The following is a 16,100-nucleotide window of genomic DNA, read 5'->3' as shown; positions in this document are numbered from 1 at the left end:
CACCGATATCTCCCTCCAGGAATTCACCGTCATCTGCGTGTCTTATACTCCGTCAAAGATGGGTTATATAAATGCTCATATTTGTGAACCTCTTCAGCCAAACGTTTTTCAACGGGATCAATTGTTTGTGTTTTTGCTATGGCTTTAAAAAACAGCCGTATTATGCTATGAAACCGGAAGTGCGAGACTCAGAAAGGATCTGGTTGGCAGACCAATCACAGCCTGGCTGCGAACGGCTCGCGTAGTTTTGACAGATAGTCAGAAATTTTGGGTGACGCATGCAAAATGGCTGATTTGACTACGCAAGGGGGTCCATGCGTGTCTTGCGTGCTTGCGTGTCTGCGCAAAACCCGAGTATGAACAGCCTTCACGGTCATCAGCCTCATCCCTTTCAGCTGTGCAGCAGCCTTGGCCTGCTTGCACTGCTGAGTTGGAATTGTAGTTTTTTACACTGGATGTCATGCTGGTTGTTGTCCCTGTTGCAACCACTGGGAATATATATATATATAAATATATATATATATATATATATATATATATATATATATATATATATATATATATATATATATAGACACACACACACATACACCTATCAGAGGCGGGCCGTGCTTTTAGAGCTAGGCCTTCAATGAGTCCACATCACGGGTGGACTGAGCGAAAAAAGTGTCCCTGGAGTTATTGTCACAGACCAATACACAGCGCCTTCAAACAGTCCACCACCTACCCGCTCTGCTACGTGCATACATATATCAGTACAAAATGCACCATAATCTTAATGCATAGATCAACAAGTGTGATATTTTAAACCCAGAGACAGGATCAGGCCAATAAAGAGAGCTGAGATCTCCATCCTCAACTGTCCTCTTGTGGGCATTCTGTGTATTTACTGGTTTATATAGATTTTCTGACTGAAGCTTCCCTCCTTCTGTACGTCAGCTTACAGTACATCAGAGAGAGGATGATCTGACCCTCTAGTATTGATTAACTCTTGTACAAGTCTTTTTTTGTGAGCTTTGTGTACATTATAATATGCACCAAGTGCCGTTGTCTCTTTTCTCTTCTTTTGACACAACCATTGTTATCAAGAATTTCTTTTTAATTAATACCTGTATAACTTTTTTGCTTTGTTTAAGCTAATATTAAAAACTAACAAATGTCAACCACTAATAATGTTTAGATAAATTGCATATTAAGAAATGCCAACGCAGAAATATGAATAAAGAAGCACTGAAAAATGACATTACAATTCAATTAAATATTTAATGTAAAAAAATATATAAAATGTGAATATTTAGATGACATTAAATTTAGCTGTAATCCAAAGTGACTATCAACTTTGCTTTATACATCGTGGACACAACAACGGGGAGCAATTAGGGGTTAAGTGTCAAGGACACATCAACATCGGCAGAGCTCGAAAAACCGACCCTCTCTGATTGAAAGACGAACCTGCTAACCACTGAGCCACAATAGTTTGAGCCCCATGATACACAAGATGGAGACTGAATGTGCAGATTATAAGCCTCATACATGTTGCAGTTGGAGCCATAATGTAGGTTTTGTCTTTATTGTATCCTTACTAAAAACACTGAGTTAATATCCATGCAGTTTTGAAATTGAACACAGATTGGAGCAATAACTCATGAAGTGCACATAGGTAAGCTTCAGGTGATGAGAATCATGTGTGTAGAACAGATTTTTGACCATGTTACATGTTGGAGTAAGAGCATGGCTGGCGTGTGACTGCGTTCAGTGTTTTCTTTGGGGTTGAGGTTGTTAATCATAGTATTAGTATAGTTTCTGATAGTTCAGCCACTTGCTGGCTCACCAAACCCCGAACAAAAAGCAACTTTCCTGACCCCACAAACACAAAGAAGGACAGTGGGAAAAGAACAGACAGAAGTCTATTCTGGGTGGACACAGTGTAGTAGCTGCCTTTAAAAGCTGCCTGGATGTGTGAGGAGTGCAATAATGGGATATGTTTTCAGCTAGACAGGAACTGGTTCAGGGAGATAAACAAATCTCTAAAACGTCTGGACATGGACACATATATAAGCCTATAACATGGACATTGAATGCTTTATGCAAACAAAACAGTTTGAGACAACGTAAAATAGGTGAAATTTCATTTTTGTAATCTCAAAAGCTTTGCTCATGTTCATTTTCAATTGCCTTATTACATAGAGAGCTGAGATTGTTCTGCATTTTTTGATGTAAAACACATAGGTATCTATCATGTACAAGTGATTTAAAAAGTGAATTCAAGAAATTATGTAAAATCAAGAAAATGACCCAACTCCAGAGGCTTAACATGGACAATGCTGTTTTACATTTTGCGAGTGAGCATATATGTCAAACTACCAACTAAACGTTGGTTTATTTTCAGCGAAGAGCACACATGTGAAACATGGTTTCCCTCTTCCCTTAGATATTGGTATTAAAAGTCCCTTTAATTGTCGTCTTTGTTTTCTCCAAACTATATGTTTTAAGATTGACTTTTGTTCATCAAATGTTTCTTGGTGTTTTTCTCTGGTTTAAACAATATGATGAAACACTTTGGAGCAAATATACACAATATGAGTCCAAAACTGGAGGCAAGAATGGCAAATATCTCCACAGCCACAGTAAATTTCCCAGGAGAACTGACATATGCTGGGATGAAGGTGATCCAGACTGCACAGAATATCAGCATGCTGAAGGTGATGAGCTTGGCTTCATTAAAATTATCAGGTAGTTTCCGGGCTAGGACCGCTAACACGAAGCAAAAGACAGCCAGCAGGCCGATGTACCCGAGCACAGCCCAGAACCCAATAGATGAGCCTAATGCACACTCCAGGATGATTCTCTCCTTGTATGTGGTGAGGTTTTTCCTTGGAAAAGGAGGACTAAGAACCAACCAAAGAGTACATATTATAACTTGAATGAAGGTAAAAGACACTACAGTCATCCTTTGCTGTGGAGGACCAAACCATTTCATAACATTACGACCTGGGAGAGTGGCTTTAAATGCCATTAACACAACTATTGTTTTTCCAAGAACACAAGAGATACAGAGGACGAAGGTGATCCCAAACGCTGTGTGGCGCAGCATGCAGGACCACTCAGAGGGTTCTCCAATGAAAGTCAATGAGCATAAGAAACAGAGAGTCAGAGAGAAGAGCAGCAGGAAGCTCAGCTCAGAGTTGTTGGCTCTGACAATCGGGGATGTCCTGTGACGGTGAAACACAGCCGCTGTTATGATGGCAAGACAGGCACCACCAACTGAGAATGCAGCTAGGATGATTCCTAGGGCCTCGTTGAAGGAAAGAAACTCTACAGGCTTGGGGAGACAAGTGTCTCTCTTTGCATTCGGCCAAAATTCCTTGGGGCAAGGGAAACAATCAGGGGAATCTGAAAGAATACAATAAAAGAGGTATTTTAGCAGTCATGCTCAATATTTGATGTTGTACAGTAGATATGCATTCAGAGAAACAATACCTATAGAGTTGCTAATCTCTCCTTCAGGACACGGTATACAATCATAACAGCAGATGGGTTTTCCTTTCTGCAGCACCTTACGAGTTCCTGCAGGACAGCTGTCAGTGCACACTGACACAGGCACCTGGCACATAGATACAAACAAAGTCACACATATTCAGATGTGCTTCAAAGCTCTGAGGATTAAAGAATATGTTCAAGTTCCTTTCAAGTCTGTTTGAAAGCATAACTCGCATGTCAATATGAGTATGTGTGCTTTGTTAATGCAACAGCCGGTGGAAAAAATCCATAGTTGAGGAAAGAAATTCTATATCACCAAATTTGAAATTGGAATGTTTTAAAATATGAATTTTGGGCTCCCTACTTGTGTGCTACCCTCCACCCAGGTGAGGTTCCTGTTGATGTGGAATTTCTGGCCCACCGGCAGTGATGCATCGTAGTGCCCTACTGCCACCATCTCAATGCTACCACTCTCAGTTTTTTGCAAGTTAACCAGCTCGTATGTGGCCACAGGATCCCCGTTGGCATCAAATGACACATCATAACCATTTTGAGAAAACTTAACTTTCTTCAACTGAGAGAGAACCTGTGAAAATGCAGTAGTGGAAGACGGAGAAGGGGAGAAATTAAATGATGTGTGATACAATTATGTTTATTTAGTAAAAGGTACAGTATAACAAAAAAGTACATTGGTGTTATAACATTTTTGTTTTGACTGACCTGTTTGGACTCTATGCTGGTGAGTTTATCACACTGGGTGATAGCATATGATTCCTGACACACTGCATTATGAATGGCATGTGCTATTGCATAAACAGCCTTGTACACCATGTTAGTGATCCTGAGCTGAGATGTGTCAGTGTACGGGCTCTGGATCGTCTCTATGTCTTCACTTCCATCACACACATTCTTGTATGTGGCTGCTGCTAAAAACACACAAAGACACAGGGAGGTGTTTTTTAGTCTTGACAATAGACTATTAGATAGATTTGATAATTTATTATGTTTAATGTTATTGTTCAGTTGTATTTAACCTGTTAAACCTTTCTTAGAACCTCTCTCTCTCTCTCTCTCTCTCTCTCTCTCTCTCTCTCTCTCTGTATAATTCTAATTCACTTATAAAACATGCTTATCTTCATTTAAAAACATGTTTTTCCCGACATGTCTTTATCTGTTTTTAATTGTTTCAATGTGTCCAGTTTCAGTTTGTATATTGTCCTATGTTTTTTTTTTAAATTTTTTTTTTTTTTTTAACCTTTTCTATATCAGGTTATGTTTCAGGAAAATCCCTTGAATTGGATACAGGCTTGAACTTTAAATGTCTTTCAAACGAAAAAAAAAATCTCTAAATGGTCATCAACATAACAGTATATTTAGACCAACATACATATTTACATACTGTAACTGATTTACAGTATTGAGTAAAATATATTTAGCTTAATGGCCTAAAGACTGTCTAGTGTGTGCTTTTGTTCAGGACTTTTTTGTTGTAATCTTCTCCAAAACAGCCGTGTGTCGTTTATATTATCACCTTAACTTGACCTGAAAGATCTTCATTACAAGTTATATTATTCACAGAGACCTTATTTCCACTTCATGTCTTTGTTCAATAACAAAATATTTCCTTTTAAACTACTCAGGGATTGGGATGTTAAAGCAGCTACTTCTCCAGTCAGACAGAATAAAAAACAGCATAGACAGAACACAACTGTGAGTGTTATGTTAAAGATCAGCAAAACCTTCTCACTTTTTCCCAGGCTGCAGTTGAATGCATCTTCCCAGAACTCAGTAAGCACTGGAGAGGCAGCCACTTTAAAGGAAGAGAGATCCAGCAGGAAGTCTCTCAGACCTGGGATGACAGATTGCTCAATGCCAAATCCAACTGCTCCAGCACATTGACTGAATCTCAGGATGTCTCGGTCAGTTACCCAGGACTCACTGCCGATCCACTGGCGAGGAGGAGAGGGCTTGAGCGATAGCTCTTCCAGCAGAATTTTCATGTCTCCAGTGGCTGTAAACGCTACAATCACCATAGCTGTTGACCTGGAGAAAAAAATAGTGCATTGTATGAGACCAATAATAACATATTACAAAATGTTTGTATATATATGATTGGAAAAAAAGTTTTTGGTGTCACTGAGTATTTTCAAAACCAAGATCATTAAAAAATAAGAGATAAAGACACGTGGCACAAAAAAAAAGATACTTTTCCAATTTGCCTCCAAGGGGAGAAAATCCTCTCCTATCTTATACTTTACAGAACTTTGTAGTGGATTTGTGTACATGAGATCAAAAGATACATAAACAGAGAATGTAAAAACCTGTTGATAATGTCTGCTACTGTCTGGATCCTGCTTCGTGGCTGGTACCTATTGAAAGATTCAGAATATTCCACACAGATTCCCTCTTTGTGTGCTGCGTCCAGGAAAGACGCCATGCCATTGTTTCCATAATCTGAATCTGATCGGATAGCACCTATCCAAGTCCAACCAAAGTGTTTTACCAGCTTTGCCAGCGCGTCAGCCTGGAACTGGTCACTCGGGATTGTTCTGAAGAAACTCGGGTACTGCTGCTTATCGGACAGGCATGCACAAGTGGCAAAGTGACTAACCTAAATGAACACAACAGTGTAATTATTGAACAGGACAACACAAAATATCACTGGTCTGTTAAACACATTATTCTCAGAAGTTAAAAAAAAAAATTTACTTGAGGAATGTTAAAGGGCCCGATGATGCGAGACATGCTGATGGATGGCGTGGACCCAGACTCACCAACAATGGCCATCACCTTACCAGATTGTGAACAATTGTCACCGGTGTAAAACATTGGGTCAAGGCCGCTTGACAGCTGGAATGCCACATGCACCGCTACAGGCACAGAGGCACACGAGTCATAGATCTGATAACCGAGTTTGATGCCCGGCAGCAGCTCCGTGCTGTTGTTAATCTCCTCGATGGCGAAGATCATTGCACGTGAGAAGCGCAGTTCACGAGCTATAAACCTGTACATGGATACAAACACAATCAGAGTTGAGTAACTGTATGAATATGGCCTACATATGAGGATAATTCACAATTTTAACAGAAAAACACAATACGGAGAACTGAATTAGACACTTATCCTACACTAATTGTAATACATGGATTACATTTTTGGTTTTCATATTCTTTTCAGTATTAAAAGACAAAAAACATTTACTCTATTCTCTACAATTTTGACAATTTAAACATATTTGTTTTAATACAAAATACTAATACATTAAAATGAAAAATGTAAACATTTCCATCACCACAGAGTACATCTTCTTACTAACCTCCCTGAGCATCTTAGTGAATCAGGCATGGTGGTGTAGTTATGCTTCATCGCGTGCCTGGAATAATGTATGGAGAAAACACCACCAATAACATAGTCACCATCCATTGAGAAAGCAGGTAGACGAGTGGTACCCTGGAGCTTACATTTCACAGATGAGGCCTCAGTGCTCACCCCAACACCAGTCCTATCCTCTGTGAGCTCATTCCTTTGTTTCACACCATCCACAGAACCATTCAAGGCAAGAGCTGAGTTGAGCTCACACAAACCCAGAGACAGGATCAGGCCAATAAAGAGAGCTGAGATCTCCATCCTCAACTGTCCTCTTGTGGGCATTCTGTGTATTTACTGGTTTATATAGATTTTGGACTGAATCTTCCCTCCTACTGTACGTCAGAGAGGATGATCTGACCCTCTGGTGTTGATTAACTCTTGTACAAGTCTTTTTTGTGAGCTTTGTGTACATTATAATATGCACCATGTGCCGATGTCTTTTTTCTCTTCTTTTGACACGACCATTGTTATCATGAATTTCTTCTCAATACCCATATACCTTTTTTTTGCTGTGTTTAAACTAATATTACAAACTAACAAATGTCAACCACTAATACTGTTTAGATAAATTGCATATTAAGAAATGCCAACACAGAAATATGTATAAAAAAGCACTGAAAAACAACATTACAATTTAATTAAATATTTAATGTAAAAAAAAAGTATATCGTTAGATTACATTACATTTAGCTGACACTTTAATCCACAGCGACTTACATTTTTGCTCGATACATCGTAGACACAGCAACGGGGATCAATTAGGGGTTAAGTGTCAAGGACATCGGCAGAGCCGGGGCTTAAAACACCGACCCTCTGATTGAAAGACGGACCTGCTAACCAAAATAGTTTGAGCCACGTGATACACAAGATACAAACTGACTGTGCAGATTATGAGCCTCATAAATGTTGCCATAATGTAGGTTTTCGTCTATATTGTATCTTTACTCAAAACACAGTGAACATCCATGCAGTTTTGAAATTTAACACAGATTGGAGCACTATCTTCTAGGGGGCGCTAGAGAGCCATTTTGTGGTACTTTTTTTTTACACCTATATCAGATAGCTATTTTCACCAAGCCTGGCAAGCGGTCCAAATTTGGTGAGTTTTGGAGAACGACAAGTCCCCCAAAAAGTCGCTCAGTGTGGGAAAATAAAACAGTTTTAACAGGGTGCTTCGGACTGGCTATGTCAGTCGCTTGGACCCTAAATATTTAGATTACATTACATTTAGTTGAAGTCAAGGACACATCGACATCGGCAGAGTTCGAAACACCGACCCTCTGATTGAAAGACGAACCTGCTAACCACTGAGCCACAATAGTTTGAGCCCCATGATACACAAGATGAAGACTGAATGTGCAGATTATGAGCCTCATACATGTTGCTGTTGGAGCCATAAAGTAGGTTTTTGTCTTTATTGTATCCTCACTAAAAACCCAGAGTGAGCATCCATGTAGTTATGAAATTGAACACAGATTGGAGCAATAACTCATGAAGTGCACATAGGTAAACTACAAGTAACGAGAATCAGGTGTGGAGAACAGGTTTTTGACTATGTTACGTGTTGGAGTGAGAGCATGGCTGGCGTATGGCTGCATTCAGTGTTTTCTTTGGAAATAATATGTTGAGGTTGTACATAATAGTATTAGTATAGTTTCTGAGAGTTCAGCCACTTGCTGGCTCACCTGAACCCCCCCACTAAAGGCTACTTTCCGGACATGTTCGGAATTTTCATGTACAGGATTTCTAGGCGCAGCCAAGTGGCGGAAGAAATCCGGTTCGGGGGCCTCGGGATCGTCTCTCTGCTGTTTGCAGATGATGTGGTCCCGTTTGCCTCCTCGGACCGTGACCTCCAGCATTCGCTGGGGGCAGACAGGGCATCGGGCTTCATGTTCTTGGAGCTGGGTCTGTATGAGACAGCAAACTCAAAACGGTTAAAACACAGAGCCCACCTAGCTTGATTGAAGTTCGGCCGCGTCGCCAAGCAGATATATTCCAGCTTTTTGTGGTCTGTCCAGACTACAAACGGCTGCTGCGCTCCCTCCAGCCAGTGTCTTCATTCCTCGAACGCTAGTTTCACTGCCAGCAACTTCTGATTCCCAATGTCCTAATTCCTGTCTGCAGGCGACAGTTTCCGGGAGAAGAAGGCACATGGATGAACCTTCTGATCCCTGGCAGCGCGCTGCGAGAGAACAGCCCCAACGACAGTGTCCGAGGCGTCCACCTCCACAATGAACTGGCGGGTCAGATCTGGGAATATCAGGATGGGAGTAGACGAGAAACTTGTCTTTAACTGACCAAAGGCCTCTTCCGCCGCGGAGGTCCACCTGAAGGGCACACGCTGGGGAGGTGAGAGCAGTGAGCGGGGCAGCCACAGAACTGTAGTTACAGATAAATCACCGGTAGAAGTTGGGGAAGCCGAGGAAGCGTTGTAGTTCCTTACGCGTAGCAGGCGTAGGCCAGCTCTCCACTGCGCTGGTCTTAGCTGAATGCTACCTGCTTTGATAACAAATCCTAGAAATGACACCTCAGAGGTGTGGAACTCACTTCTCGGCTTTCGCGAACAGGTGGTTCTCCAGGAGTCTTTGGAGAGCTTGCCGTGCATGTACCACATGTTCCTGTGGTGACTTAGAGAAGTTAAGGATATCATCTAGATATACAAACACAGAAACATCAAGCAGGTCTCGGAGAACATCGTTAACCAACCCCTGAAAAACCGCGGGGGCATTGGTGAGTCCAAATGACATTACCAAGTATTCATAACGTATTAAATGCGGTCTTCCACTCGTCCCCCTTTCGGATTCTCACCAAGTGGTACGCATTGCGGAGATCGAGTTTGGAAAAGACGGTTGCCCTATGGAGCAACTCGAAAGCAGAGGAAACGAGTGGGAGGGGGTACCTGTTCTCGACAGTGATGTTGTTAAGTCCTCTGTAATCTATGTAGGGACGCAAGGACTTGTCCTTGCTGACGAAGAAAAAGCCAGCTCCAGCCGGAGAAGAAGACGGCCTAATGAGGCCAGCGGCTAAGGAGTCATTAATATATTTCTCCATGGTCTTAATCTTAGGAGCCGATAGGGAAAGAAGTCTACCTCTGTGCAGACAAAGTGCGCTAATGAGGGAATGGGCTGCAGGTAAGAAGGGCGTGAGGACCAGGTTACGGTGATGAGAGGTAATCAGGGGTGAGTGGCAAGATCTGGAATGACAGGAGAGTGGTTAGAACTGACAGACAGGATGAAAACAGTTAACATAAGCCGGAATCCGTGACATCAATTACTGTCTTTGTTTTCTCCAAACTTTATGTTTTAAGATTGACTTTTGTTCATTAAATGTTTCTTTGTGTTTTTCTCTGGCTTAAACAATATGATGAAACACTTTGGAGCAAATATACACAATATGAGTCCAAAACTGGAGGCAAGAATGGCAAATATCTCCACAGCCACAGTAAATTTCCCAGGAGAACTGACATATGCTGGGATGAAGGTGATCCAGACTGCACAGAATATCAGCATGCTAAAGGTGATGAGCTTGGCTTCATTAAAATTATCAGGTAGTTTCCGGGCTAGGACCGCTAACACAAAGCAAAAGACAGCCAGCAGGCCGATGTACCCGAGCACAGCCCAGAACCCAATAGATGAGCCTAATGCACACTCCAGGATGATTCTCTCCTTGTATGTGGTGAGGTTTTTCATTGGAAAAGGAGGACTAAGAATCAACCAAAGAGTACATATTATAACTTGAATGAAGGTAAAAGACACTACGGTCAACCTTTGCTGTGAAGGACCAAACCATTTCATAACATTACGACCTGGGAGAGTGGCTTTGAATGCCATTAACACAACTATTGTTTTTCCAAGAACACAAGAGATACAGAGGACAAAGGTGATCCCAAATGCCGTGTGGCGCAGCATGCAGGACCACTCAGAGGGTTCTCCAATGAAAGTCAATGAGCATAAGAAACAGAGAGTCAGAGAGAAGAGCAGCAGGAAGCTCAGCTCAGAGTTGTTGGCTCTGACAATCGGGGATGTCCTGTGACGGTGAAACACAGCCGCTGTTATGATGGCAAGACATGCACCACCAACTGAGAATGCAGCTAGGATGATTCCTAGGGCCTCGTTGAAGGAAAGAAACTCTACAGGCTTGGGGAGACAAGTGTCTCTCTTTGCATTCGGCCAAAATTCCTTGGGGCAAGGGAAACAATCAGGGGAATCTGAAAGAATACAACAAAAAGGCTTTTAGCAGTCATACTCAATATTTGATGTCATGCAGTAGATATTCATTCAGAGAAACAATACCTGTAGCGTTGCTAATCTCTCCTTCAGGACACGGTATACAATCATAACAGCAGATGGGTTTTCCTTTCTGCAGCACCTTACGAGTTCCTGCAGGACAGCTGTCAGAGCACACTGACACAGGCACCTGGCACATGGATACAAACAAAGTCGCACATATTCAGATGTGCTTCAAAACTCTGAGGATTAAAGAATAGATTCAGATTATTTTCAAGTATGTCTAAAAACATAACTTGCTTGTCATTATAAGTTTGTGGAAAGACTGACAATGATGTAACTTGAGAACAAATCTCTTCACAGTCAGTATGAACTGGAGGAACAGGGCCCAAGGACACATGTGACCAAATTTGAAGTTGGAATATGTTATAATATACATTTTGGGTTCCCTACTTCTGTGCTACCCTCCACCCAGGTGAAGTTCCTGTTGATGTGGAGTTCCTGGCCCACCGGCAGTGATGCATCGTAGTGCCCTACTGCCACCAACTCAATGCTGCCACTCTCAGTTTTTTGCCAGTTAACCAGCTCGTATGTGGCCACAGGATCCCCGTTGGCATCAAATGACACATCATAACCATTTTGAGAAAACTTAACTTTCTTCAGCTGAGTGAGAACCTGTGAGGATGACGTAGTGGAAGACGGAGAGGGGGAGAAAAAAAAACATATATTAAAATGTATATTTCATTTAGGAAAATGTTCAGTATAGAAAAAAAAGGACATTGGTTTTGACATATTTGTTTTGACTGACCTGTTTGGACTCTATGCTGGTGAGTTTATCACAATGGGTGATAGCATATGATTCCTGACACACTGCATTATGAATGGCATGTGCTATTGCATAAACAGCCTTGTACACCATGTTAGTGATCCTGAGCTGAGATGTGTCAGTGTACGGGCTCTGGATCGTCTCTATGTCTTCACTTCCATCACACACATTCTTGTCTGTGGTTGCTGTTAAAAATACACAAAGACAAAGGAAGCTGTTTTTTAGCCTTGACAATTATATAAATATTTCTCATGTAAAATGTTCTTTTTTAGTTATATTTACCATGAAAAATCTTTCTCAGAGCCTCTTGTGTACATATATTAGGGCTGGGCAAAGTTGAAAAAAATTAACTGATTAATCGCAGGATTTTTCTGTGATTAGTTGTAATTCATCTCATTATGCGCCAAATTCAATAATGAAGTAAAAACTAGTGTATTGCAGCTTTTATTTTAAAGTAATGTTATCAGAACAATATAACAGCACTCTGGAGCAACAGCAAGTTAACATACATATATAGTTTATACATTTTTTTTCTGAACAGATACTGTTCAGTAGTAAGGGTGCCTGTTAGGGACAAATCACTCCTTCTTTTGTCCATGTTCAAATATGCACACACACACACACACACACACACACACACACACACAAGTAGCTCGCGAGCCAAAAAAGTGTGAACAGCCCTGGTCTATATAGTGTGTGCTTGTGTTCAGAGCTTTAGTGTTCTGATCTTCTCTAAGACACTAGAGTAACTCAGCTTGACCTGAAACATCTTCATTTCAAGTTAGATTATTCACAGAGACCTTATTTCCACTTCATGTCTTTGTTCAATGACAACAGATTTCCCTTTAAATCACTCAGGGATTGTTAATGCAGCTGCTTTTCCAGTCAGACAAAATATAAAAACACAGCATAGACAAGACACAACTGTGAGTGTCAGTTATGTTAAAGATCAGCAAAACCTTCTCACTTTTTCCCAGCCTGCAGTTAAATGCATCCTCCCAGAACTCAGTAAACACTGGAGAGGCAGCCACTTTAGAGGGAGAGAGATCCAGCAGGAAGTCTCTCAGACCTGGGATGACAGATCGCTCAATGCCAAATCCAACTGCTCCAGCACATAAACTGAACCTCAGCATGTCTGGGTTAGTTACCCAGGACTCACTGCCGATCCACTGGCGAGGAGGAGAGGGCTTGAGCGACAGCTCTTCCAGGAGAATCGTCAAATCTCCAGATATTATAAACGCCACAATCACCATAGCTGTCGACCTGGAGAGAAATAATAGTGCATTGTATGAAACCAATATTAACAAAATATGTAACAAAAATGTTTGTGTGTGTATGTTTATACATATATATATATATATATATATATATATATATATATATATATATATATATATATATATATATATATATATAGGGCTGGGCAAGTTAACGCAAGATTAATCTGGCAATCCAATACTATTTGATCATGTGTTAACTGTATGGGGGTTTTTTTTGCATTGTGAGGGGCTTATCGCTTTAAATCTCAATTTTTTTCAACTTTACCCAGCCCAAATATATATATATATATATATATATATATATATATATATATATATATATATATATTTATATATATACACACACACACACAAATGTGGTGTAATATATATAAACTAACAACAAAGTTGATAAAAATTAACTGATTAATCGCATGATTTCTCTGCGATTAATTGCATTATGCGCCAAATTCAATAATGAAGTAAAAAACTAGTGTATTGCAGCTTTTCTTTTAAAGTAATGTTATCAGAACAATATAACAGCACTCTGGAGCAACAGCAAGTTAACATATAGAGTTTATAAATATATATAGATATATAAATATATCTATATATATAGATATATATATTTGAACAGGTACTGTTCTTCTTTTGTCCATGTTCAGTCTGTTGCTTACCTTAAAGATGTATGTTAAAGACCAGCAACTGATTTACTTTATACAAAAGCAATAAGTGCTTTTCAGATTTTTCAGTTCAGTTTTTCTTCATCAGTGAGTGAGTAAAGATCCAGAAGTGATGCTGCTTTAAAGTGCTCTGCATGGATCAGACCGCGGGGTCAGGAGCTTTGCACATGCGCGATTAACTTTCAATCTGGACGCGGAGCCTGCCTGCATGTAGTGTATTTGCCCGTCTGTGAGCACGTGTGAAGCGGCTCGCGGCAGCACCGCTGCTCGTTGAGAACAGAAGCTACATAACAATACGTGCTTTCACGTCAGACTCACTTCGTCATGCTGCCTGTCGGCGAGGCTACGGAAGCGCGTGCGTGCGCACATCTATGAATCGCCTTCAAAGTGAAAGCAGTGCCGCTGTAATGCGTTCATAGCGTGCATCTTATTTATTAATTTTTCATGTTTGACTGACATCACGTGGGCCGGACTGGGAGAGCCGTGAGACGCCAGGTCTGAACTACGGAGAGATTTAAAGTGATAAGCTCCTCCCAATGCAAAAAAAAACAAAACAGGCAGTTAATGTATGATCAAATGGTTAACGCCGTTAAAGTATTGCCAGATTAATCTTGCGTTAACACGTTATCATGTCCAGCCCTAATATATATATATTTATTTTTGGTCTCACACAATGTGTATTTAAGGTGAAAAAATACTCTCCTATCTTACACTTCACAGAACATTGTTGTAGATTTACGTACATATGATCAGTGTGAGCGCAGGTAACAAAAGCACATAATTAGAGAATGTATAAACCTGCGGATAATGTCGGCTACTCTCTGGATCCTGCTTCGTGGCTGGTACTTGTTGAAAGATTCTGAATATTCCACACAGATTCCCTCTTTGTGTGCTGCGTCCAGGAAAGACGCCATGCCATTGTTTCCATAATCTGAATCCGACCGGATAGCACCTATCCAAGTCCAACCAAAGTGTTTTACCAGCTTTGCCAGCGCGTCAGCCTGGAACTGGTCACTTGGGATTGTTCTGAAGAAACTCGGGTACTGCTGCTTATCGGACAGGCATGCACAAGTGGCAAAGTAACTAACCTAAATGAGCACAACAGTGTAATTATTGAAGAGGATAAACATAAAATAGCACTGGTTTGTTAAACACGTAGTTTGCAGAAATTCAAAATATTTACTTGAGGAATGTTAAAGGGTCCGATGATGTGAGACATGCTGATGGATGGCGTGGACCCAGACTCACCAACAATGGCCATCATTTTACCAGATTGTGAACAATTGTCACCGATGTAAAACATTGGGTCCAGGCCGCTTGACAGCTGGAATGCCACATGCACTGATACAGGCACAGAGGCACACGAGTCGTAGATCTGATAACCGAGTTTGATGCCCGGCAGCAGCTCTGTGCTGTTGTTAATCTCCTCGATGGCGAAGATCATTGCACGTGAGTTGCGCAATTCACGGGTAACAATGCTGCACAGAGACACTTGTGTCACTGTTTAAAATATGGTCAACATAAAGATGAGGACAGGACATTCCACTAATTTTAACAGAAATACATAATAGGTAAGAATTTAAAACTAAAATTCACAACGCAGATATCAGTATAAAATGCACAATAATCCTAATGCATAGATCAACAAGTTGGATATTTTAAATTCATAATGTTTTCAGTTAACAAAGGACGTCTCTACTATTTTGTGAATATAGTACTATATACATATATAAATATGAATATATATATATATGTGTATATATATATATATATATATATATATATATATATATATATATATATATATATATAGTTTTTTATGACCAAATTCAAAGTATTCAAACTATATAAACATCCTCTTTGCCCCCACATCTTCTTACTAACCTCCCTGAGCATCTTAGTGGATCAGGCATGGTGGTGTAGTTATGCTTCATCGCGTGCATGGAGTAATGAATGGAGAAACTACCACCAATAACGTAGTCACCATCCATTGAGAAAGCAGGTAGACGAGTGGTACCCTGGAGCTTACATTTCACAGATGAGGCTTCAGTTCTCACCCCAACACCAGTCCTATCCTCTGTGAGCTCATTCCTTTGTTTCACACCATCCACAGAACCATTCAAGGCAAGAGCTGAGTTCAGCTCACACAAACCCAGAGACAGGATCAGGCCAATGAAGAGAGCTGTGATCTCCATCCTCAACTGTCCTCTTGTGGGCATTCTGTGTTTTTACTGGTTTATATAGATTTTGGACTAGA

General features: G+C 40.6%; 1 protein-coding gene and 1 pseudogene across 1 annotated transcript; both read right to left on the bottom strand.

Annotated features, from left to right (window-relative positions):
* Positions 1-2,479: 2,479 nt before the first annotated feature.
* LOC137790140 (extracellular calcium-sensing receptor-like) lies at positions 2,480-6,861 on the bottom strand (annotated as a pseudogene).
* A 3,290-nt stretch (positions 6,862-10,151) lies between these two features.
* On the bottom strand, positions 10,152-15,792 carry LOC137790138 (extracellular calcium-sensing receptor-like). Its single transcript, XM_068584118.1, has 8 exons — positions 15,728-15,792; positions 15,027-15,321; positions 14,642-14,931; positions 12,861-13,164; positions 11,884-12,072; positions 11,529-11,750; positions 11,142-11,265; positions 10,152-11,056 (listed from the first exon to the last, which is right to left on the bottom strand). Exons 1-8 carry the CDS (start codon positions 15,784-15,786, stop codon positions 10,152-10,154), a joined length of 2,388 nt encoding a protein of 795 aa, XP_068440219.1. The 5' UTR covers positions 15,787-15,792.
* Between the last annotated feature and the right edge of the window lie 308 nt (positions 15,793-16,100).

Source organism: Clinocottus analis, unplaced genomic scaffold, assembly GCF_023055335.1.
Source record: "Clinocottus analis isolate CAN_PGR_092001 unplaced genomic scaffold, fCliAna1.0.p SCAF_2, whole genome shotgun sequence".
Taxonomy (NCBI): domain Eukaryota; kingdom Metazoa; phylum Chordata; class Actinopteri; order Perciformes; family Cottidae; genus Clinocottus; species Clinocottus analis.
Note: the sequence above shows the minus strand (reverse complement) of the source record. Positions and strands in the feature narration are given on the sequence as shown.

What these genes read in the sequence shown, in the direction of transcription:
- LOC137790138 (XM_068584118.1), bottom strand. Translation starts at nt 15,786, where the DNA reads ATGCACGCGATGAAGCATAACTACACCACCATGCCTGATCCACTAAGA. An exon ending in CCAGCATAGAGTCCAAACAG is followed by an intron (nt 11,751 to 11,883) that starts GTCAGTCAAAAC and finishes TCATCCTCACAG; the next exon opens with GTTCTCACTCAGCTGAAGAA. An exon ending in AGAGATTAGCAACGCTACAG is followed by an intron (nt 11,057 to 11,141) that starts GTATTGTTTCTC and finishes GTATTCTTTCAG; the next exon opens with ATTCCCCTGATTGTTTCCCT.